The sequence below is a fragment of the Cebidichthys violaceus genome, unplaced genomic scaffold (assembly GCF_023349555.1).
Source record: "Cebidichthys violaceus isolate CVI_PGR_0920_01 unplaced genomic scaffold, fCebVio1.0.p SCAF_22, whole genome shotgun sequence".
In the NCBI taxonomy this organism is placed as follows: Eukaryota; Metazoa; Chordata; class Actinopteri; order Perciformes; family Stichaeidae; genus Cebidichthys; species Cebidichthys violaceus.
In genome coordinates this window covers 843,542-868,804 of record NW_027176395.1, presented here as the reverse complement: position 1 = coordinate 868,804, position 25,263 = coordinate 843,542, and the positions used below count along the sequence as shown (strand labels likewise).

Below are 25,263 nucleotides of genomic sequence, written 5' to 3'. Positions count from 1 at the left end.
GCGTGACACACAAGGCTGTCGGACCCGTGTTTCTTACTCCCACAAATCTTACCCGGTGAATAGTCGGTGCAGTGAAGAGTCAGGAATGAGAGACTGGGTCGACTCGTTGTCTGCAGACCGTTGCATTGACTGTGGGAACTGCTGCAAAGCTGTTTGGACCACGTCGCCTGGAAAATAATGGACTGTTGGTTGAAAGTGTTAGCTTAGTTTTATGTTTCTTTTCTTTTGTGTGCTTGTCCGTCCGTCTGTGTCTGCCGTGTTTCTGCCTGACTCTGTTTCTGCTTCTGTCCGTTTCAGGGATCAGAACAAATACAAGGAGGCAGCCAACCTGCTGAACGACGCCCTGGCCATCAGGGAGAAGACTCTCGGCAGGGACCATCCAGCTGTGAGTACATCTGGCTCTGCGTAGCGCCAACGTTATTCAGCTGTGCCCTGTGTTTTCTGCACAGGACCTTTTGTGACATTGCTTTAATCAGATTTATCTGAATATTAGAGATTCATCATGTATCTCGCTTTAACATAATGGGCTGTAAGGCAGATAGTCTTTGCAGTCAGGTGCAGAAAAACTGTAATATTTTAGCAACTTCTCCCCTCTGAACAACATTAAACAGATTCTTTAACGTTTATTCTTTAACGTTTGTTCTTTTGCTGGGAGTTAGGTGAGAAGATGTTTACCTCTCTGTATGGTAAATATGAAGCTACAGCAATTAGATGGTTAGCGTAGCTTAGCATTAAGACTAGGAACAGCTAGCTTTACTCAATCAAAGGTCACAAAACCCGGCGCTTCTAAAGATCACTAATTAACATGTTATTCCTCATTTATTTAATTGAAACAAACCAAACATTAAAAATGACAAATTGTGGTGTCATGAGAATTCATGTGCAGCTGAATACGTTTTTACTAAAGCCAGGCTAGCCGTTTCCCCCCATGTTTTTATGCTAAGCTAAGCTAACCGGTTGTTGGCGGTAGCTTCATATTTACAGTACAGACTCAAGGGTGGTATTGATCCTCTCAGCAAGAAAGCCAATAAGTGTATTTCACTAAAAGTCAAATGTTTCCTTTAATATAAAGAGCTCTACCAATGGATTCCCGGCTGTAGTACAATAAACACTTTGCCCTGCAGTTCATTCATTTAAAGGAAAAGGAGTTCTTTATCTTGTTAGACTCCCTCTACTCTTTGATCTACACCTATTTTTGGCTGCTGCAGTGTCCCGGTTTCCCCCTCAGGCGATCAATAATAGGTGACCCTGCTCCCCTGCAGGTAACGCATATAACAACACTGACAGCCGTAAGAACAGCGCAGCCAAAGTCGTGCTTGAGTCACAGTTTTGAGGCGTTTATCATTATTAAAGAGCCTGGGAAGCTTCCAGGGAGTTTCAGAGCTGCTAAGTGCTGCTCGTAGATGCAATGAACTCCTAAAGAAAAAGTGTTATCTCTTCTAAATAACAGGAGCTTCAACTGGTTTATAGTCAGGTAAAACTGTTGTGCTCGGTATTTGTTGACATTAAAACACCAGCTTTCTGCATTTCCTCTTTATAAGAACATGAATTTGACTTCTTAGATACAAAAAGAAGAAGAATTTCTCCATTTTAGGATATTGTTTGTCAAGGAACAAAACAACAAGTTCTGAATTACTGATACAGGAGTACGAGTTGCCCTGAAGCCTCTTGGGAAGTGTTAGCTGTGTTCAGGCCACATTTCTAACTACACCTCTCCTAATTAACATTTCTCCAAACCCATCTGTGACTGCAGTCCAGAGCGATCACAGTGAACACGGTAGAGTTCATAAATAATTGACCCACTCCTGCTCTCAGACCGTAAACATACTGTGTTAACCCCGGCAGGCCTGTGTCTCCACTGTCTGGATCTCCATCACTCTCCAGTTTGTGAAGCTGAGGTTAGCCCTCCATCATCTCATCCTGCCACCAGGCCCTGATGGTTCTTTATATAAAGAAGTGATTTCAGTGATTTATAATCAAAAAAAATCATAGTTTTGTCAACAATATAGATCGTTATCTCACCCGGATTCCTCTCACCGTGTGGTTTCTTCCTTCTACAGTATTTCCGATCTTCGTAATCTCTCGATCTTTTCTTTTTGCTTTTCTTTTCGCCCTTTTTTGAATGTTGGCCATCGTGTTTACATGGGAGCTGGTTGGGTGGTCTGTAGCTTTGCCAGTTAGACTGCAGGTAACCCCCCTCCTGCTATAGAGTCAAGGACCTCTGGTTAAGAAACCGTGAAGGAGTTCATAGGAACACTTTGATTTGCAGTCGTTTGTCTTCTCTGATATCTGAGTCTGTGAGGAATGATCTTCATCTTCTAGAGTTCGTTCTTAAGACTGTGAAGGAAAAATAAAAAGTTAAGGAATAAATTTACTGATAAAGTGAGAAAATGAGTTTTGTAAGTGTAGCTTTTTCTGTTTGCGCTGTCGTTTTTTATTTATCTCCCTCCTCTCTTCCTGTTACACTCCCTTCCCCTCCTCCAGTCCCCTCTGCCCTCCCTCCTTCCTTCCCTCCTTCCTTCCTTTCCTCCCACTCTGCCCACATGGCCACCAGAGCCTGTCTGAATCAGAGATCAGAGGTGACCTCCCGGCACCTCGGTAGTCTCTCTCCTCCCCAGTGCACAAGATTCATTGTACATCTGATTGGGATCAAATTACAGCCCACCATAATCACTTCCTGTTTCCGCTTCCTCCTCGATGATTACTCCCTCACCAGATCAATGGCACTTTGCTGCTGCGGCGTGGAGTCTTGGGGTTTGAAAAGGATTTAGGCTCACCACCAAGAGTGAATGAAATTAAGTAATGGATGTGTTTGTGTTCCTGTCAGGTCGCCGCCACCCTCAACAACCTGGCCGTCCTGTATGGGAAGAGAGGGAAGTACAAGGAGGCGGAGCCTCTGTGCAAGAGAGCGCTGGAGATCAGAGAAAAGGTAGGTATTCAAACACCACGACTAAACAGATTCAGTTACACAAACGATAGGAAAGCGTCACTAAGCAGCTGTTTTATGCTTCTTCTCTTCTTCGCCAGACTTAAAGCTTTCACTTTCAAACTAAAGTTAACTTTCACTTCACTTTCAGACAAACTCTGTGTCCTAGAACAGTCAAACACTGAATATTTCGCTCTCCATGAGTCACCAGCAAAAGACAAACGCTTAAGTCCCTTTTTAAACTTGCAGTCTATCCATGAAATGCTCCGGAACATTTCCTGCGTGGGGAGATGTGTGGATGGGAGCAGGGATCAATGTTCAGGCAAATGTGTTCCCGCCAATTCTCCCGCCTCAAGACCTCGAAACATTTCCGGGAAAGTGCCGATACGGCCGTGTTGTGAATGAACGCTGTAAAATTGCCGGGACGCGCACGTCTCAGGGTTACGTCTGTCTGACGAAAGACGCTTTAAGGCACAAAAAAAAAGAAGAAATTAAACTTCATAGAAATGAAAAACAAAAAGCCTTAAATATTTGTGCTCTGTTTTAAATGTGTCTCTCAGGGGAGATCGTCATTATTTTGTCTGACCTCTAGTTTGGTGCTTACCGCTCAGCAATCCTGAAGAACATCTGATCCACTTCTCTGTATCTGTCCTCTGAGAATGAGACGTCCGCTTTGGTTAAGCCTGAGCATTTTCTTTTTGTTTTGTTGTGCTACTTAAACTCAGAAGATTACGCTCTCGCTTGAGCTGAAAGATTTGAGTTTTTCCTGCACAGGCGAGGTGGCTGCTGCAGAGCTGCTGAATAATAAGGATTCCTTTTTTTCCTGCATTTCTTCTTTTATTTATAGAAGCTCGGGAAAAGCTCAGCTCCTAAGTGAGTTTGGTTGTCGGGGAGAAAAGAGGGATGAAGCTTATGAACTGGTTTGGAAGCTTTTTTGAGAGGAAATGAAAACATTGTGATGCTGAATCCAGTTTGATTCTGTTGCTTTATTGTTGAACAGGAACGTCCAGATCTGATGCTGATCTCAGTGATCACATTCAGTACTTGTCAATATGAATAGTGACTTTATGTTTTTGTAATTAAACAATTATCTGCGTTGAATATATTTGCCATATTGTCCTTCATGCAATCCATGAACGCTGCAGCAGTGAATGAAAGACAAAGTGTTTCATTTAACCACTAAAGCCTCTAAAGTTTTCTTTTCTGCTCGAATGTCCTCGAATAAGAAACTGAAGCCCTACCTGCTGCTAGCTGTGTCTTTGCACAGACGTCTTTATTGAAATATGTCTCAGAGGGACAGAAACGGATCTCAGAATTTCTCCAAAGAAAAAAAAAAATCCCTTTATTCAGTAAATATTTGGATAAAACATGGATTCAGTCTGTGCCCTGTAAGTAGAGGCCCTTCAGCCTAAATTTAGAGGAAGCTAGTGTTTCTCAGAGCTTCCCAGAAACCGCCTCAGACTGCTGCACTTCTGGCATTTGAAGACGCGGCATCATCGATAAACACGATCAATTGCTCAGTGACCCAGACCTCGTAGTCGCACGCGGCTTATGGCAATCCTCCTCCAGCTAATGATGTTTACAGGAAAGCTGTCAGATGTGCTATGTGGAGGAGGAGGAGGAGGAGGAGGAGGAGGAGGAGGAGGAGATAGATGGTCCTGTGAGGGATTGATCTCAGACCTCCTACAGATTTATACTTTAATAATCTGAACAACAAGCTGCTTGATTTCCGTCTTATCTCTGATACTCTTTCATTTTTCACACCAGGTGCTTTTTCCTCTGATCATGTCTCCCATTCCTCAGTGTTGTTACTGCAGCGTTTCTCTAACCAGCAGAGAGTTCTAGCTTTCTCTTGCTTCATGTCCTTTTTTCTCTTTTGCATTCTGTCCTCCTTCATCCTCTTTTTGAAAAAGAAGTGCCAGGAAGGAAAAAGAGATTGAAAGTCCCCCTCTCTGTTCTGCTCAGTCAGACTCAGATGAAACCCTGACTGCAGTGTTTCCTCGTTCTGGTCACCTTTAGTCTCTCCTGGTCCTTTCGCGTCTCTTTCACGCTCGCTTCACTCGCCTTTCATGACGTTAAGCCGCCTCGGCACGCAGGAGAAGCTGATAGCGCTCTCACATCCACATTAATGCAAAGCTTTATTTTTCATGCCGGTTCTGATTCTATTGGCTGCGTTTCGACGGCAGGGTATCGTTTTCTGTGTTAAAGGCTGTTTGTTGCTGTGTTTGTACTCCTGCTTTTATTTAATCAAGCAGGTCGATAGTCCACAGGTCGAAGTCTTTTAAGAGATGCCTCCGTAGGGTTAGACACCAGTTACAGATTTATTTTCCATTATGGCGTCCTGATTTTGAAATAGCTCATGATATGCAGGCGATGCTGCTGTCGAGGGAAACGTTGCCGGCGAGTAATGTTAGACTCAAACTTCGAGATCAGCGACGTTACAAATGAGCAGCGAAAAGGTCAACGCAACCTGGCAAGAGATGTAACAAATGTTGCCGACGGACAACATATTGGCAGACGGCTTTGTGTTCCAGGAAATCCAAAATGACAAAACCAGACAAGAGGATTCAAACTGAGGGAAATTCAGAGATGGAAGCGAAATGTATTGCTGACCAGTTACTAGTGAATTCCAAAGTTGTATAGCCACTTAAAGAGAGCAACCGATTTGAGTAGCAGCTACGGCACCTGGCCCCAGCCTGGTGGTAGTTTAAAAGAGCTGTTGACCAAATGGCCCCATGTGAGACACAGTTTGTCCTCTAAAACTCATTTAGTTTGACGTAACGACTGTTGTTTTAACCCCTTTTACTCGCTTCTTGCTTCCGTCCCAGGTGCTGGGGAAGGACCACCCAGATGTGGCCAAGCAGCTGAACAACCTGGCCCTGCTGTGTCAGAACCAGGGCAAGTACGAGGAGGTGGAGTACTACTACATGAGAGCCCTGGAGATCTACCAGACCAAACTGGGCCCCGACGACCCCAACGTGGCCAAGACCAAGAACAACCTGGTGAGAGGAAGCCGCTCGTCAGCCAGTGACGCGTGTGTTGTCATTCCTTTGGTCTAATCAAGCGCCACAGAGGCTAGATTTTAGTTTGAGGGTTAACTCACTAAATAAGAAAAACACTACAGGACTGAAGCCTCCACTTATCGCAGCTGTTCCATCAGAAATGAATCCCTTTAGCAATGAATGCCAATGCATTTAGAGAAGAATAATTTATTTTGTATTTGGCCGGAATATTAATTAATTTCGGCCCAAATTTTCTGACGTCAGATACTGTACTTTGCTACAGAGGTATCTACTGAAATGAGCACGCTAACCAGCTAGCCCCGGCCCTTCCTGCCCTGTAATACCAACTCGAGAGGCGACAGTGAGACACTGCAACGTCCGGTCTGTCCTCAGACAAACATGAGAGGACGAAGTAGTGGAGCTAAAGCAGAGCACTAATTGATCAAAGTGGCAGAAACGGAAAAAAAAGCTAGTCGGACCCTCGCCTCATCGTCCCCGTTGTTGGGAGAGTGCTTTGCCAGGAGGAGGGCCGGTTAGCGGTTAGCTGTGTCAACTGGCATTCTGGGTTCTAACCCGTGTAACAGGGAGTCAGGGCTAGTCTCTTCAGTCTCTTGCTTGATGGAGTCGCTACAGCTAACTGTTAACTGAAGATCCGTCCCCGAGCAATGCTGCAAACTCTCCTCCCAGCAACTTAGTCTCCTGGTGGCGGGAGGGACGAAAAAGAAAATACGAGTTGTTCTCTGGTTTAATCCATTTAACAAACTATCAAAATGTCGAAGAAGCGTACAGCCCGGGTTACTGTCACAGATGGCTCACGTAAACGACGGGCCGACGCCACACGAGAAGATGATAATGAGAATTTTGCGTATTCTTTCCCTGTTGTTAGTAGGTCGTTCTTCATGACTGTAAATTCTGTTTTCATGGAGCCAGTATTAGAGGTGAAATGCTGGCTCCTATATTTTTGGAGCGTGTGGACATATATCTTACACATTGCACCTTTTTTTAAATTGTACTTGTGGAAAATAAACCTAAAATATTTCATATTTATAAAAACATGTAATATGTAGGACGGCCTCTCATGCTGACTCTTAACGTTTGCTTCTCTCGTGTCCTTCAGGCGTCCTGCTACCTGAAACAGGGCAAGTTCAAGCAGGCTGAAACGCTGTACAAAGAAATCCTCACCCGCGCTCACGAGAGGGAGTTCGGCTCCGTTGACGGTACGACATGTGACCGGTCGATGAACACACACACGCGCACACACACACACACACACACACACACACACACACACACACTTCTCATTCAGTATCCTCTAAACCAACACACACAAACAGATCTGTGCTTCTTCTTCATCTCCCGCTGTTCTCTTCTTCTAGTATAAAGGTTAAGATTTTCAGACATTTTGGTTGCTGTAAACAAAAATGACCTTTGAGCTGAAAAGCTAACGCACTTCTTCAGAACCAGAGTGACTTGTTAGAGCTCGTCCTCCCTGCTGCTGTTTATCTGAGTGAATGTTTCATCAGCACTGATTCACTTCACTGCGTGTTCCTCTGCAGATGAGAACAAACCGATATGGATGCATGCTGAGGAGAGAGAGGAGCAAAGCAAGGTGAGCAAAGTCTGTCCATCTTTTGGTCAACCTGTGAAGTATAATTCTAGTTATTTGTTTGTCATATATATATATATATATATATATATATATATATATATATATATATATACACACACTCATATTTTGTGGGTCTAGTGTTTGTCCCCAAGCTCTTATGATTACTTTAAAAAGTCACTTGTGACGGTAGAAAAATCAAACACGAGTCGAGACAAACAAGAACAAACTGAGTCACACTGACGGCCGCATTAAACTCCTGTTATTATCGTATTTAAGATGAAATAGGAAGGATTGGCTTCACAAAGAGTTGGATTAGCAGATTAAGCCGCTGTAATAACCATCCAGAGCTGACGGTGCGAGTCCCCGACTGGAGGAGTTTATTTTGGTCATGGTTTTAAAAGGAAACCTGACTCCACTGTAATCCCACCACTAAATATCCTCTTCATGTTATCGCTGACGGGATTTAAAAAAAAAAAAGAAGAAGCCTCTAGTTTTAAAATGGTTTAACTTTCATCCGTTTAATGCACGAGTCACTTCAGGCTTTAGTCCGTGGGTCCGCAGATGAAGACGTTTCGTGGTGAACTGAGTTTTTGTCTCGTAGGGGAAGCAGAAGGACGGCTCACCGTTTGGAGAGTATGGAGGCTGGTACAAAGCCTGCAAAGTGGACAGGTCAGTTTGTTTGATGGGTTCAGTGTTTGAGTGAAGAGGGCCGACGTTAAAAATGTTGTTATCGTTAAGTTAATGTTTCCTTTCAACAAGGTTCTTCAGTGATCCTGTGACCCTTTAGAACTAAGTGAACAACACGCAGGCTATATAGATTCATTTATATTTCTTTTTCCCCCTTTTTCCTATTAAATATTATAATTTGTAATTTAAGTTATTGTGGTTTGCGTCGCACCAACAAAATATTATTCACAAAAACATTTGAACCACATATCCTGCAGATTCATTTATTATGGATTTGTTTTTTTTTACAAAACAAGACATATTTGAGTTAATTAAGAGAAAACACTCAGCCTCTATGTTATTAGTTTGGTACGATATCAAAAGACATTTGAAGAACAAAAGAGCTTAATTGAAATGTAGTTATTAATCAGTGTATTCTCAGAGTAAATGAGTAATATTGATATCTCTAAATCAGTGGATTTACTCCTCCTTCACCAGACTGATTCTCCGTGATGAAATATTCCTCCTCCTTGTTTTTCTGCAGCCCCACAGTGACCACCACCCTGAAGAACCTCGGCGCCCTCTACAGGCGGCAGGGCAAGTTCGAGGCGGCCGAGACTCTGGAGGAAGCGGCCATGCGCTCCAGAAAGCAGGTGTGGGCTCCGGATCACGCGACTAATGACGCAAGATTCCTCTCCGCGGTTCAGACGCCGCGGTCGGTGTTTAAACTGCAGAGACGGAGGCGGATGAGATGGGTCGGCTCGACGTTTACCGCTGATTAAAAAAGGGGCAAAACGGGATCAATCTGGTGTAAAATTAGGACTGAGATGGTGAAGCGTGGAGTGCAGCTTTTCTACGCTCTTATGAGATCTAACGGGGTTTCCTGTGGAGATGAGAAGCGGTGAAGCCCCGCAGCTTTTATCATGAATTAGGATTTCCTTTTAGGATTTAATGTTCTTCGTGTCTCTCGGTTGGGAAGTTACACAAGATGCTCAAATTAAACTGGATTCCTGCTGCAGAGACTATCATTTAGGCAAATTATAAATACTTAGAATTAGAATTTAATTATATGAAATTATATACTTACTTACTAACTGATTATTATAATAAATCAAGTCAATATTTAGGGCTTCATTATAGTTCTGAGGAGCTGAGAAAATATATAGATTTTACAAACAAAATTGCACATTTTTTTTGTAAAATGTTTTACAGTGTACAGTGGACAAATTTAATTCATATGGTCATGGTTTAAGGAAAGCGAGTCGCTTTTACAGACATGTGTGCTCTTTGTAAATGGAAGAGTTTAAAACAATCCATGTCCGAAGTTAGATTTTAATTTGAAATATTCAGTTCAGTTTCAAACTGTTAAATGTTAAAAGGGAGGAGCATGGTGGCACTGAAGAATCAGTAGAAGTCTGTAGCTTTAACATGAATTGATTGGATTAGTGGAATTGGCATTTATTGCTGCCTTGTGTGTGTGTGTGTGTGTGTGTGTGTGTGTGTGTGTATCAGGGTCTGGACACTGTGCACAAGCAGCGCGTGGCGGAGGTCCTGAGCGAGCCGGAGGCCCGCGAGAAGCAGCGGAGCCGCGAGAGCTTGACCTCCGACACGGTGAAGTACGAGAGCGGGCCGGACGGTGGCGAGGAAGTGAGTATGAGCGTGGAGTGGAACGGGGTAAGTACAGTACACAGCCCTCGACACGCTACTGAGAGTCTCCAGACATGTTCGTATAACGAGCGCCGCGCTTCTTTCAGGACAGAAGCCACACAGAACAAGATCAAGTCTGAGAAATATGAGCCGTATCTACATGTATGTATACTGTTAATACAGAGAGATTAACAGCAGCACAGTACCCACCATGCAGATTATTTGACCTCTGGAGCATCAAACTGCTCTACTTATCTTTTGAGGTTGATGCTATTAAAATAATATAAACAGAATTATAGAATATATGCGGCAAGTCTCGGGAGAATCCTTGACGAGTAAGAATGCAATTTGAAACATCAGGAAACAGCTGCAATGTGACAAACCACAAATGTCTCCATAACCGTTGTGGTCCATGTAAAGAGCTCTGTGGTTTGGAGTCGGCGTGTTCCTCTTTTCATGCATGCCGACGTCAGCTACGGTACATCTAATGTGCACATCACTGGATTTGATAGACTGTCGTTACAGTACAGTTCTTCATGTGTTTCTGATTTCTGTCTCAAGATGACAGAACATATCAAAACTCTGCTCAGTAAAAACGTCCGCATGAAGAATAAACCCTCCGTGTTTTATCTGCTGGGTACTAAAACGTCGACTTTAAAGGATGTAGCTGTTTGAGGGTTCCAGTGGTTTCTGTCCAGAAAGACACCGCGACGTTGTTACTTTACTCCGTTAATCATTAGAAAGACCTCGCACCTCTTTAAAACGACGGTGAAAAGACGGTCTGCTCTCCACTGATCATGCTGATTGACTGTCACAACTACCCTCCTGTAGCAGCTTTTGCTTGTACTTCACTGTTACACTTTGATTAATAAGTGAAAAGCTGCCTAAATCTCTGACCTATTTACATACTGTAGCACTTTGTTCACAATAAACCACTAAACTCTCTTTCTGTAGAGCTTTTTCCCCCACTAACTGCGACTCTTAAAAAGCTGCCTTCACATCTCACATTAACACATGCAGACGACACCCAGCTGAGCGGGTACATTTCTTTTTTTTTTCTTCAGCCTCTAGCGACTGAGAGACATCAGCGTGTAGATGGTAGAGTCTCTGTAGGCCGCTGCTCCTCATCCTATTCTCTGCCGCCTGCTCACACAGCAACAGTAGTCATAGCGCCCCGGACAACCAATCAGCATCTCCTCCTGCACCTCTGGTTGTGGCTGTGGGGGGAAGGTTCGGTTTTGAGACGCACTGTTATTAGGCTCACGTCACCAGCTGATGTCTGCACATATTCACATCGTCTTATCTGGAAAGAGCTTCAGCTGGAAGTACGTTTTAATATTGCTGTTCCTGTTTGGAACCTCTTTCACCTGACGGTAAACAAAGATATGACTGAAATGTCTCCATAACGTCCACAAGTATAACGAACTTAAAAACACGACACGATTTGATTTAAGATTAAAAATGTAACTTTATTGATTCAGCATCACAGCAGCGACCGGAGAGGTAGAAATGTAAAAACAAAAAGTGATTATGTTACCCTAACTAGTGTGCATTCATGTATACATTAACATAGATCAGTATGTATGTATAATGAATATAATTCAAACATCTATTAGGGCTGGACCCAGTGTATTTTATTTTTTACATTCAAAGCTTCTATTGAGGTTTTCTAATGAAGCCTCATATATTATGACATCATCAGCCCCCCCCCCCCCAAAAAAAGGGGGAAAAAAAGGTTGATTTTGCGTTGTTGTGGTTCTATAAATGTCATCATGGTGCTGTTAGATTGCTGCTTAATACAGGCGTGCCTCTCTTTGTCTGCAGCCAACGGAGTTTAAAAAGCAGATATGAACTGTAGCTGAATATTTTGTCAAGTAAACACACGTATTAAATAATATTAGTGCAGCCTGACACTGTGCTGAAACACACGCTTTAAACAATGTGCAAAAAAAAATAAATACAGATGCGCAGCATTCAAATGTTTGAATGTGAACGTTATGAATGAAGCTTCGGTCTGTTCGCTACAGCTCGACTGTACGTCGCCGTTTTCTAATATTACAGACTCTAACTTATGTTGGGTAAGAACATGGTGTTCATGGTATTTTTCACCCTCCACTACTTCCCTGCAGCTGTCAAAAAACCAAGTCTTTGCCTTCCAACAAGTCCTCGCTTCCTCTCCAGCTCTCTCCTCCAGGTGTTAAAACGGTCACTTGACTTTTAGACCAGTCCTCTGAGGATCAGTGTGACTCGTCGGTGTGTTCGTCTGACTCAACACGGGCTCTGTACTGTACTCTTTGTGTGACGGTTGTGTTTACATGTACCCCTCCTTTTTGCATCTGTGTGACGCGCTGCTGCCGGAGAATGTAAAGTGTGTTTTTTTTATTTTATTTTCCTTTGCTTGCTTTGTCGCCATGTTGGCAGCCAGAGAGGAGGAGAATGTTGTTGAATGGATGTCTAGGAAGCTGAAAACACAGAACGTGTGGATTATCTTTAGGTTGGCTTGTGTTAAACATCCTGTAACCAGGCTCCAAAGCTCTGTACGCTCTCATAAGGTTATTCTTATCATCACTAATGTGCTGTTTTTATTACAGCCACATTTTAGTTTGTTTTATCCATTCAAAAGCAGAGCGAAAATGTAGTTGTTTTTGCAAAAATTGCCCAAAATACAGTTTCTAGCTCCTCAAATGAGGATATTTTCCAGTTGTCTTAATTTCTCTGTGATAATATATTGAATATATTTGCATTTTGCACCGTTGGTGAGGCAAAAACACCCAATTTTAATAAGTGAGTTTGGGAATTTTCTTTTTCACTGTCTTCTGAAATCTGAAATCATAACAGCACAGAATAATAAGTTCCCTTTTTAGCCAAAATATACAAGCAACCTACAGACAGGAATGGACTCGTATGTCGTCATGACGTCGTCATCAGAGTATCTAACTGGCTGCTCTCATGCGTTGCTCCTGCCTGCTTCCCCTCTTTTCGTCTCTTATCCTGTGGCGCTCTAACAAAGTTTAACCTCGTTCCACTTGATCTTAAGTGTGCTAACAAATGCTCCAGATATACAGACGCAGCATCTCTCCATCACATTGAGCTGTGCAAAGGCTCCACCTGGTGGCAAACCCTGTAAACTACGTCACGGAGGAACGAAGTGATTCTGCGTAGACGGTTAAAGAAATGAAGTGAAATGGTCGCTGCATTTTGACATTTTCGAGGTTCAGAGGCTCAGATGTGTCTGAAGCTGAAGCTACACGCCGGTGGAGAAGTGCTGTGTCTGTATCTGGGAACTGGATAACCGTGTCCGCCTCTTTAATCCACTGTTTCTCTTCTTCCTCTCTTCTTTTTCAATCTGTCTCATCTCTCATCTCTCTTTCACTTGTTCGTATTTCCTTCTTTCTTCTCTCTGCTCCGTCTGTCCGGCAGGCGTAACTCCAGATGCCTTGTAACGGTTCTAAAAAAAAAAAACTTGTCTTCTGCATGACGGACGCCTCGCCTGGCTTCACTTCGCCTCAACCCCTCCAGCTTTGCAGTTTTCTTCAGCTCTGACTCCCCCCTTCTCTCTCTCTCTCTCCTCCACCCTCCACCTCCGGGTGTTCTGGTGGGGATTCTTCACGCCGGGTCGAACCACAGCGTTAATGTTGCTTTTAAAAGCTCCTCTCTGTTGGGTTTGTCTTTTGAAGCGTTGTACTCGACTGTGTGCACCAGAGAGATGTTTCTTCTGCTGTCCTCTAGCACTCTGCTTCTCTACCTCCTCTCTCTCTGTCTTTGAACTGTACCTCCATGTTGGCTGTAGATTTAATAGGTTGGTTTTGGGGGGATATTGTGTGGGGAGATTGACGGTTATACTTTGTCCTTTTAAAGCAGAACTCTCTCCATTTTAACCTGGACTCTCGACTTTTCAAATCTCACACAAACGTCATCATTTTAACCAGAACAACAGCTTAAAGAACTGATTAGAAGTCAGGCCGTTTTTTAAAAGCACGCTAGAATAACGTACCAAACAAACGCTGACGTGACGCATGTAGAAATGAAAAGATGAGTCGATCAACTCATAATCATATCAAGCAAAAATCCACTTACTTCTAGTTTCTCACATGTGAGGATTTAATGCTTTGGATGACGGTAAACTGAATATTCAAGATAAAATCAACAATTTGAATATGTCATCTTGGATTTCGGTAAATCATAATTTGTAATATTTGTCACTGTATTCGGGCATTGTCAGACAAAACAATACATCTGTTAATCAAGAAGAAAGAACAGCAGATGAGTAATTAATTGCAGCCCTAATATGGATTAAAGTTCGTAACATCATAACAATAAGTTCAACGTTAGCAATCATTTTATGTGTGGTTTGATACATTTAAGGAACAAACAAACGTGATGAAAACGAGCGACATTTTTTAAGATCTGTCTGATTAGAACAGCAAATAGAAATATCAATTTTACAGCCTGTTGTAAAATGACTATATATATTATATTATAATATACATAAACAGAGGTTGTGTGCACATTCAGTCCTTTATTTATCCACACGCTCACAACCTTCTCAAAACCTCACCTTCCAGCTATGAAATGGTCCGAGTTGAGGCTTCTGAACACTCTATCCTCCCACCTCTCCGTCTTTCTCTCTGTTCTCCTGGACTCCATTAGTGGTGACTCAAAAGCTCATCGTCATTCTTATCGCGCTGTAAATAACGTCAGCGTAAACTCGGCAGCATGATCGAGAAGCACCGTTCGGCTGCGGCTCTGCTAGAGTTTAGTCATTCGTTGTTCTGTCGCTCCGTGTCATCTGTCATCTGTGACGTCAGACTGAGCCGATGTGGGACGCGGTAACGGTAACGGTAACGGTAACGGGATTCACGCACGCCGTCTTTAAAACGTCGACAGGATAGAGTTCATCTGGTAAAGTGACGAGGGAATGAATCGTTAGGCCTGAACACGTGACCTTCTGTATGTCTCTGTATGTAGATGTCACCACGGGTGAAGGGAGTGTTTGTTGTTCAATGGAAGTTTGGGAATTTGAAACCGTCTCCTCGTCGCTGCGCTCGGCTCCTTGCTAATAACCTCTCTGCGTGTCCTTCCTGTCCTGTTTGTGCATCTGACAGTTTGTCTTTCTTAACTTCTAATAAAACCTAAACTCTTTGCTCACCTGAAACCTGTGGCTGTCGCCTCTTTGTGTGTCCCCTCTCTTTTCTCTGTGTGTGTGTGTGTGTGTGTGTGTGTGTGTGTGTGTGTGTGTGTGAGAGAGAGCTCTTAACATCAGTAACACCTCTCAGCAGCAGCACTCTCGGTCCAAAGCAGTTGTTTAAAAATACTTTTAAGCTAACTTAACGATGTCTCATTGAAGGGAGATCTCTGCATCGCCAGGTCCTTGTGAGCTTCAACATAACACATATTAATAACTATCCATCAGTCGAATATTAGACATGATCCGGCACAAGTTCAGCACTAGATGATCGTGACATGCGGGGAGGATTTTATTGCTCCGTTAACCATCAACACTGACTGGACGTCCACACAAAACGTTCCCTTTAATTGATCACAGAGGGGAAATTGGTTAATTGACTTTAAATTTAAAGGATTTTATTAGGATTGAAAGTTAATCCTTAGATTTAGTTTACTTACTAGAAATGTACTGACGTGTATTATTTCTGTGTTCATCATCATGAAGACTGAACCAAAGTAATCACCGTGTTTAATGATGCTTATAATCCTTCAATGTAATATTCTGATATCCATTCATAAAGAGCACTTCTTCTTTTGGTACTTGAAGTGTTATGACGCTAACACCTTTATACCTTTTTTTTTTTACACTGTGGTATTACTAGTTTTACTGAAGTAAAAGTACTTCTTCCACCACTGTTTTTTGGGATGAAATCAGATTCTAGAAGTATGGCTGAATACTATTTCTCAGTACCCAGCATGCTCTGCTTCATTATCAGCATCTTCCTCTTCCGTTCTTTGACCGTCTCACCAGACTAACATTAGACACACTGGTTCTTTGACTCTAGTCATGGAGGTTCAGATGAATAACTAAAAACTCCACTGTGTCTGTGTTGAGGCTCTGAATCTCTCCGGTCCAACACGGGTCCAGGTTCAGTAGACGGGCTGGAACAGGACACATTCAATTAAAGCTTTTGCACAACCACACAGCTGTTTTTAGTTATTTAGTCTTCTGGGTCACGTAGGACTCCATGTAGCGATAGATGAAGGTGCAACTCCATAAGTGGACTCACCTGTGTGCAGCATGGGAGTACAACGCAACTCTACAGAACCTCACAAACCTGCATCGTTTTCAAGGTTTTGCATGGACGATCATGCACTTCTGTGTGTGTGTGTGTGTGTGTGTGTGTGTGTGTGTGTGTGTGTGTTCATGTTCACGTTTAAAGACTGCTCCACTTAAACTGTTTGATTTAATCCAGAATGACAAGAATGTTTTTGACGTATGGTCCCAAAAAAAAAAATCCAAATTCATAAGACTAAATTGTATAAAAATGTCGTTTCAGCCTCTGAACGCCGTGTTTTAAATAATGTGCTCGATACTCAACGTCTTCAGGTTTCATTGCAGGTTTTACAGACGAGAAAAAGTCTGAATTCTGTTGATTAAATTGAAAAGAAACACCCCAGTCTTACGCTAATGTTCACACATATTATGCACTCCTTGTTTGTGTGTGTGTGTGCAGCTGTTAGTGTGTGAGTGTGTGTGTGTGTGAGTGTGTTGTGAAAGAGTGTAACGCTGTGACGTCTCCCATCAGGACGGCTCCGGCTCTCTGAAGAGGAGCGGCTCCTTCAGTAAACTGAGGGCGTCGATCCGTCGCAGCAGCGAGAAACTCGTCCGCAAGCTGAAAGGCGGCGGCTCGTCCCGAGACAGCGAGCCCAAAAACCCCGGGTAACTATCCCATCAGACACCTGGCCCACCCAGGTGCCTGTGACTGTGACTTTATGCACCGGAGGCCCGGAGGACTAACCAAAAAGTAAAGGGATTGGCTCTGCTTTGCTGGCGGTGAAGTAACTCTAAAGCTGTTTGCACATGAAATGATGGAGCGCTTACCGGCACACTTTGGTCCTTTTTCCATCGCATTGGTTTCCTCTGTCCTCACTGCGTCTGTACAGCTCTTCTTCTTCATGCTTCGGTTTGGTTGTCAGTAAGTAGAAGAGCCGACGTTTGGAGAAAAAACTACTTTACGTAATGTCTTGTGAGGAAAAATGTAAAAAAAAAACGGGACATTATGTCAAGAAAAAAAGTTGCATTATTTTAAGAAAAATGGTTAATATTTGAACTTTAAAGAAATACAATATTTTAATAAATAAAGTGCAGTATTTTGAAGGGAAAAAAATGCAATTTTTGAGGAAAAGCTGTAATGTAACAATCTAAAAGTAGTTATACTTTTTAGGAAAAAAGAGGTAATATTCCCCAAAGAAAGTTTTAATAACGGCGCTTCCTTCTTTATTCTCAAAACTCTACAACTTGATTCCTGAAATATTACAACCTTTTTCACGTAAACCGTATTTGTATTACTTTCTACTCTAAATATTACAACTTGAAATCTCTCAGCTTCAAACCAAACCTGAACATGACGAATAGAAAAGCGTACAACAAGCAGCTGGTGAACAGAACTGAACCGATGACGTGTGAGAATGATGCGACTCTTTGGACTTGACGGCATGCTGTGGCGGGCGACCTGTAGAATCTGATGTCTGCTTCTTCTGACATGCTTTTATTCTTGTGATGCCTGTGGAACTCTTTTACCTTTTTTTATTATTATTTTAACAACTAATAGTGAAACCTATTTATTGCATTTTGTGGCTTTTGGGCTTATTATTTCAATTTGTTTTGAAATATAGTTCACTTTTACTTTCTTTGGATTTTATTATTTTCTTTTTTTCTTTGTGGATTTTACTCTGAAAAACAAACTTGTCTGCATGACTGTTTCTTTTTGTTGTTGTTGTTGAATTTTTTTATTTATGAATAAATTTGTTCATTTGAATGTTGGAACTTGCATGCCTCATCTGTGTGCTCACTGGTTTCCATTTCCCTCTCTGTGCTCTTCCTCTCTGATGGACATGATGATGTCACTGCCTTCATCATCATCATCATCATCATCATCAGGACCAATCAGTGACGTCAAATCACTGCAGAAATGTCCGTTTTAACAAGTCTGTAAGAATCCACCATCTGCTATACCTAGACATTATTCTTCTTTAATTAAAGTTTCCTCTAGAATGGAAGTTGAATCTTCTGTCTGTTTTAGACGCTATTATTGATATCTGATGAATAAAATACCTTTTTCCAGATCAACATTAAGATATGAATCAGGTGAGTCACCAAAATATCCTCCGAAAGGTTTCCAGGTCGCTTCTCTTCACGTGTAGAACTTAAAGATCACTCTGAACCCACTCCTGTCTGACCAAAGACAGACGATGTTAATGCCTCTTTATCTGATCCTGATATTGATAGGAAACAAGGGAATAGGAAACAAGGGAATAGAGTCATAATAAAGTCATATTATTAGTTATGTAACATTGTTATTATGATTATTATATAATGAGCTGGATCTGGACGGTGTTTCTGCAGTTTGACTTTACTGAACTGACGTTTTTGTTGCATGAATGTCGGTGTGTGCACGGACTTTACTGATGTGTGTGTGTATATGTATATATGTATATGTTTGTGTATATGTATATATGTATATGTTTGTGTATATATATATATATATATATATATATATATATATATATATATTAGTTCACAGCTGATCAATAAAAAGATTGTTTCAGATTAACTAGAATGTTGGTACCACTTTCTAAGAAGGAACCTTTTATTTAGATGTAACTAACGGCTTTATTAATAATTAATAAGTAATTTATTGACGCTTTAAAGATCAGTTTAGTTAATAATTGTCACGTTTTCCTCTTGTATAATAATCAAAAGTTAGTAAATCATCTGATTATAAATGTGACAAAGTGTTTTTACAACAAACTGCAGAAGTGAAAGCAGCACTTTTCCACTCGATGGTGGTTTGAATTAAAGCAGCAAAAAGTTAAAAAGCCTAAATTATTATTATGATATTAGAAACTGGTGCCAAAAGTTTTATAAATCTCATAAACAGGAAGTGTTTTTTTTAAACTAACCTTTGTGTGAAAAATAATCATGGATGTTATTAACGAACATAACCATCTCCATTGAGCTAAAATCCTCACAGCTGACTCTCCACCCCCCCACCACCTTTGACCCCTCCCCCCCACCTCTGATCTCCCCCCCCCCCTGCATGTGGTGCTGGTGCAGCATGAAGCGGGCCAGCTCTCTGGGGGTTCTTAACGTGGTGGACAAGGCTGCGACCGACCAAGTAAGACGTCCAGCAGTAGAACTGATTCTATTGAGGGACAAAGTCTCTCATGAACGCTGTTATTGGGCTTTATTTAAAATGATCAAATCTGTTAATTAAACGGATTAATGTCTTCCGTAACACTGAAGAACTTTGTTAATTAAAACAAAGATTTACATTATTTTTTAAATGTAACAATCTACAGGATGTTGATAACCACATTTATATTTAGTTCATTGTAATTCATCTGGAAAAAATGCAAAATAACTTCTCATTCCAGCTTCTCAATTATGATCAATTATTGTAAAATAATCTTAAATATCTTTTTTAAGTTTTTATGCCATTGGTCAAAGAAAAATCAACTTGAAGACGACAGCTTTAAATCTGAGAGACTGTGAGCTTTAAGTATTTTAAAAAGTCAACATAACGTAACTAAAAAGTGAAACTTAAAAGTTGAATTATCACATCAACAGATGTCTGAGTGTTCAGAACATTAGAAACCACAGACACAGCAGATCAGAAACAACAAAACTATAACGTTCATCTACAAATACATCCCAAATGCTCTTGATAGGACTCAAAAATACACATTTAAATAAGAATACTACCGAGACTGTTGAAACAAACCACTGAAGAACTTTTACTCTCCTCAGTCTCGCTGGTGTCTTCGGTCTTAAAGGTACTTCTGTGGTCAGATCGCAGTATTTGTCCTCTTCGTCACTGATAACACGACGTGACTGAGACTCTCACTCTAACTTCTCACATCGTTATGTTTGACTAATCAACACAAAGTCTTAACACGGAGAATGTTTCTATTTGACACTTTAATCACAGAGATAACCGAGCAATACGTGTCTTCATGTGTCGTATCCAGTGGTGGGAAGTACATTTTAACAAATTCTTAAAGTCATGTTTGTTGAGCTGAAACTAAATCTCTTAAAAAGTTCACGTCATACTCTAATATCTGTCTTCTTCTTCTTCTTCTTCTTCTTCTTCTTCTTCTTCTTCTTCTTCTTTTTCTTTTCCTCCAGGAACGAAATAATCGTCTGAGAAAAAGTCGCGACCTGAGTGCCAGCCACACCGACCTGGCGCGTTGAAGGTTGATTGGACACTGGAGGAGTTCAGGGGCGGAGCCTGCGAGGTCACTTCCTGTCCAGACCCTCCTAATTCAGCATCACGTGCTCACTGTACAGGTTCCTATGTGTCTCTGCACCTTTTGGGAAGCTTTGTGGTGTTTTGTCTCTTAACTCGAGACGCAACAAGAGGAGCATACAGAGAGCTGCTGTGTGTGTGTGTGTGTGTGTGTGTGTGTGTACTGTATGTACTGTTACATGTGTGCTGGTCCTTCTTATATATTTAATGCTAGCGCTTGAATGCAGAGTGGAGCTTTAGTTTATTTTTTGTACAAACGTTTCTCTCTCGGCTCGTTGGTCCAGTTAACCAGTCGGTGAAGACGAAGATGAGCTCAGCTGTAGAGTAAACTCTTCATCTCGATAATCTAGTGCTCCGTTTTAATCACATTACGGTAATTAATGGAAAACAAACTGTACTTCTTGTACAGATTTTCTAGACGTTCGGTTAAAATCCACGTGACATTTGGACGTAAACACGACTGATTGTTCGTCGATGACAGACTCCTGTTCTTCGTCTTTAGAATCGAAGAGCTCTCTGTCTTCTTGTTGGTTAAAAGACCGTAAACGATGTTAAATATTCATCACTACGTAGTTCACGTGTATTTATTTCAATGTTGGCCCCGGAGACATCCATCAAGTAAAATGTTCTTCAAATTCTAAATCAAATTCATTCTGTTACAAACCCACACTTCGGCTTCACCCTCTGAACTTTGACTGAAGCAGCGAGAGACTGAAGCTGCAGAGAAGTCGTCCAGCGATGACGTCTCTTCAGGAGGCCGACCCGGACGTTAGCTTAGCTCTTAGCGCTCACCCTTTTTACATGAATTAAGAAAACAAAGATCTGTAGCGAAGAAATGGAAGCCACATCTCTTCCCTAAAACCTTCCGTCCTGTGTTCATTTTGCTTTTTCTGGATGAAGCTCTATGTTTACATTTGTGGGTTGTTTTTTGTTGTAAATTATGTTTTATTAGTTTCTGTCCTCGCGCTGCTCTGAAGAGTTTATCTTCATATCTTCCTGAAGATCAGCGCCGTCTTCTTAGACGTTGAAGTGCGGAGGCGGGACTCTCTCAGGGTGGATCGCTGTACGGTCACTAAAGCCACGTTAACGGAGGAACGTTACAGCGCCGTGAACTCACGACAACGCTTTACCTGCCTGAGTAAAGTCGAAACAAATCCAACCAAAAAGTGCAAATTATGAAATATTTAAAAACACTTATCATCGTGCAAGAATTATTCCAGAGATTTAAGTTGCAAATGTAAAAAATATATATTTGCTTTAACCAAAATAAGAGGGTCTGTTCCTCCTGTAGCTCGTTATATTAGATGTAATATAACAAATATATTTATCACTGCGTATCAGCGGTTCACTTTGTAATCCAAAGTGTTATTTAACACTAGAATGAATCTACTCACGAGTAAGAAGGATGGAAACATCTGTTTGAGCAGCAGCTGGATCCAAAACACAAATATCAAAGACTGCAAAACAGAAACGATGTGCAAAACTCCAAAAATATTCAATTTACTGGCGTGGAAGAGAAAGAAAAGCTGCGAAGCGTCACAGCAGAAACGCTGAAACTGGGAGGAGTTTCATGTGTGTGAACGTGTTCCTCATAAAGGAGACATCTGCACTGCAGACGTTCATCTTTGTATTGATTATTGTACTGACAGATCAGGTCATGTGATCATTTTAAATGATGCGTTTGTGTGAGAGAGTACATGAACTCTTTAGTCGTGTTGCAGGGAAGTGCAATAAGCGTTTGTTTGACTTTACCCTCCTGTGTTTGAAACAAACTCTTCTGATTCTGATTTGATGAAGATGAATTAATATCCGGAGCGAAGTAGAGAACTTAAATGAAGACTTTCAGTCCAAAACATCATTTTATATAAATCCCCTTTTTCCCTCCATTAAAAGAACAAAGATGAAATGTAAATATCTCAGCTGAATAGATTTGACTTGAATAATATTCATGGTTATTTCTCCTTCTGTGCCGGCAATAATGTAGTCAAAGAGATTTTTAAAATGAGCTTCTTATTGATTTCCTGGTGATTTTATTGGCGTTACAGAGTCGAGTGTGTTGAAGCTTCTTGTTGACTGTTGATCGGTCTTTTTTTAAATCCTTGTTGTCTTATTGTTCCACAAAGTAACCAGGCACATAACTTCTGATGAACCGGGCAACATTTAGGGCAACGTGTCAGACGGGCAACACCTTCAGCAACTGGCAACAAAGAGATGAAGTGTTGTAAAGATGTAATTTAATGTTCTGAATGTAGTTTACGCAAGAATAAAACGAGTTTCATATGAAAGACCGAAATAATTCAAATGTGAAAAATAAAAGTCTGAATTTATGTGGTTTGAAGGAAACTTATAAATATATATGTAAAAATAAATAAATAAAAATAAAACATCTTTAAATGCTATAATTTCAGTTATATTAAAATTCCCACAATAAATATTCTACATTAAGTTGCTTTTAAGATTTAAATTCTTTTGACTTTCTTTTGCTTCCGTACTTATTGGATGAAATTCATATTCAGAGTCAAAAATAGGCACATTTTCTACATTTTAAAGATTTTACAATTTGCTCTCAAAAGGAAACAAAATGATCAAATCCATCATCAAGTTTTTCTTCTTTAATATTTCTTGTGTTTGTGTGTATATACTGTACTGTACTATAAGAACTTAAAATTACTTTTAGTCATTTTTCACTAAACAAACAAGTCTTTTTCGGAGTGATTTTGATGACGTGAATGTAAATTGAACGGTTTTGTTAGAAGAAGAAGCCACAGTGAAGAGTTGATGAGACTTCATGTGTGAAGCAGTGAAGCTGAAATCCTCTCAGTCCGTCCTTTTGTTGACCTTTTTATTTCTTCTTGTTGATTCTCATGATGCGTTTCTTGTCTGTGGAGCGTGTTGTTGTGTGGAGCGTTTCGTGGACGAGGGTTTAAATTAAAGGGCAACGCATCACCCTAATAATCACCTTCTAGCAGTCTGGGGAAAATGCAGCAATATCATATTTCATGTTATGATATATTTAGTTATAGAAGACAAAATGAGCCGGCGGTTGAGTATGTTACTATTTTCTGCTCTTGAATAAATACATTTTACAGACGTTTTTCTACAGGAAATCCTCACGTTGGTTGGAGAAACTAAAACAAGTAAACTATATAAATTAATATTAGTATTTTTGCTAAAGAAAAAAACTAGTTTTCAACTAATTGTCAGCAGCGCTAAAAGTATAATCATATTTTACTATATAACACTACAAATGTAATATTGTTCTGACGTCCTGCCACAGAGCGCTCTCAGTTATTAGCAGTATAGCTAAGATATAAGAGATTAAAGTAACGAATACAAACGTGACACCAGCTCCCACTGCTCTGTGTTGAGTTGTTTTATTAAAGTCACTCAGAGGAAGTCTGGAGAAATGTAAAACTGTGTCTCAACATCGTTTATGTCTGATCCGCAGCAGCTTCCTTCAAGTGAGATGAGCTCACGTTATTTAATCTCACCGCTTCAGACATCAACTTCAATTCATGAACCAAAACAACACGACTGCAACGTGTTTGATTTAAGTCCAGGAAATAGTCCTCACCCCAATGATGTAAAAAAACAAACAAAACACTTCATGCCTTTATCTTTGGTGCTTTTTGTTTCTTAACTGATGAAACCATCTGCAACATGTTTGAGGTTTTGTGAATCAAAAGCGATTTGTTTGTTTGTTTGTTTTTTTACCATTTCTTTTCCTGAAGCTCTTCTGGGGAAACAACTTAACTCAACCTTAAACTTGAATGAAGTTATTCGATGACATTCAAACAAACAGACCCTCAGGACGCTTTTATTTTTAAAGGAAACTTTACGAAAACATTTCCTTCAGGCGTCCAAACTTTGAGCTGAGGTCGTGGTTGAATGACATCAGAGAGGTCACGTGACACATCCTCTGAGGTGTCTCGACAGAGTGGATGCTGCTCCGTCCTCATGCACCGCTCCACACGGCGACGCTCACACAAGATTGAATGTCAAGTTGTCCTGTGTTATTTTGTTTTGTTTTTGTTTTGTGTGAATCATGAACTCATTTTAAGGATGTGTTGCTTCCTGTAGAGCAGCATTGTAGCCGTCCGTGTTAAACATCTCGTACGTAGAGAATGTTCCTGGATGAAAACTGGCGTTCATGACTCGTCCATGCGGGCTGACTGCACAGTCCTCTTGTTGTGGCGTCGTAAGACGGTAATAACAAGAGTAATAACAGTGTAATAGAGCATCAGCGTGACAGCAGGTCTCACCAGAAATATGTAAACCTGTTCAGAACTGTGTTCTTTACTCTCTGACTTCACTGGAGTTGTGAGGACGTTTGTCTGCAAACTGATGTTCTTTTAGGTTTCCTCTGTGTTTAAATAAAACGCTCAAATCTGTGACCTGTCTGCTGTGATGTTTAATATCTGATGTGACGTGAAACATATTCTGAGTTAATTCTATTTTAGCAATTTGTTCTTCTTATTTATTTCAGAAGCAGATATTGTAATTGTTCTGACAGCTACATATGGAATAGAGTATCAGATATAACAGTATATATAATAGTATTAATACGTGTGTATATATATATATATATACTTCTTAATTATTATTTTTCTTATTCTATTCATCTGTACAACAGCTGTCTTTGTGCTGCTGTAATAATCAATTGTCTCTTTCTTTGTGCATCAATAAAGGTTTATCGTATTTTATATGATATTTCCATTGCAGACAGGGACGTTTAACACATTCATCAAATAAAACAAACACGTGAGCAGCAGCAGTTTAATACAAAGTCTAAAATTAGCATGAATAATAATAAATAACTCGTAATGCTCTCCTCTCGCGTCAGTGTGTTTATTTTGGGTGGAGTTATAAAAAAAAACCATAACACTCCACTTAACCCGAAGGAACCACGTGACATCAACTCTGTGCTCTGATTCG

General features: G+C 40.9%; 1 protein-coding gene across 3 annotated transcripts in view; it reads left to right on the top strand.

The window, feature by feature from the left end:
• klc1a (kinesin light chain 1a) overlaps nt 1-24,719 on the top strand; it is a 35,464-nt gene extending 10,745 nt beyond the window's left edge. Inside the window, exons 6-16 of one of the 3 annotated variants that reach the window (XM_068717556.1) lie at nt 298-385; nt 2,828-2,929; nt 5,755-5,928; nt 7,046-7,145; nt 7,485-7,537; nt 8,139-8,206; nt 8,748-8,856; nt 9,716-9,877; nt 16,606-16,739; nt 19,137-19,197; nt 20,208-24,719. In XM_068717556.1, coding sequence (XP_068573657.1) covers nt 298-385; nt 2,828-2,929; nt 5,755-5,928; nt 7,046-7,145; nt 7,485-7,537; nt 8,139-8,206; nt 8,748-8,856; nt 9,716-9,877; nt 16,606-16,739; nt 19,137-19,197; nt 20,208-20,273 — 1,117 coding nt within the window. In that variant the 3' untranslated portion in view covers nt 20,274-24,719. Of the gene's footprint in view, nt 1-297; nt 386-2,827; nt 2,930-5,754; nt 5,929-7,045; nt 7,146-7,484; nt 7,538-8,138; nt 8,207-8,747; nt 8,857-9,715; nt 9,878-13,270; nt 15,006-16,605; nt 16,740-19,136; nt 19,198-20,207 lie in introns of those variants that run through there. The other 2 variants (XM_068717557.1, XM_068717558.1) reach the window with 2 other exon arrangements.
• The last annotated feature ends 544 nt before the right edge of the window (nt 24,720-25,263 follow it).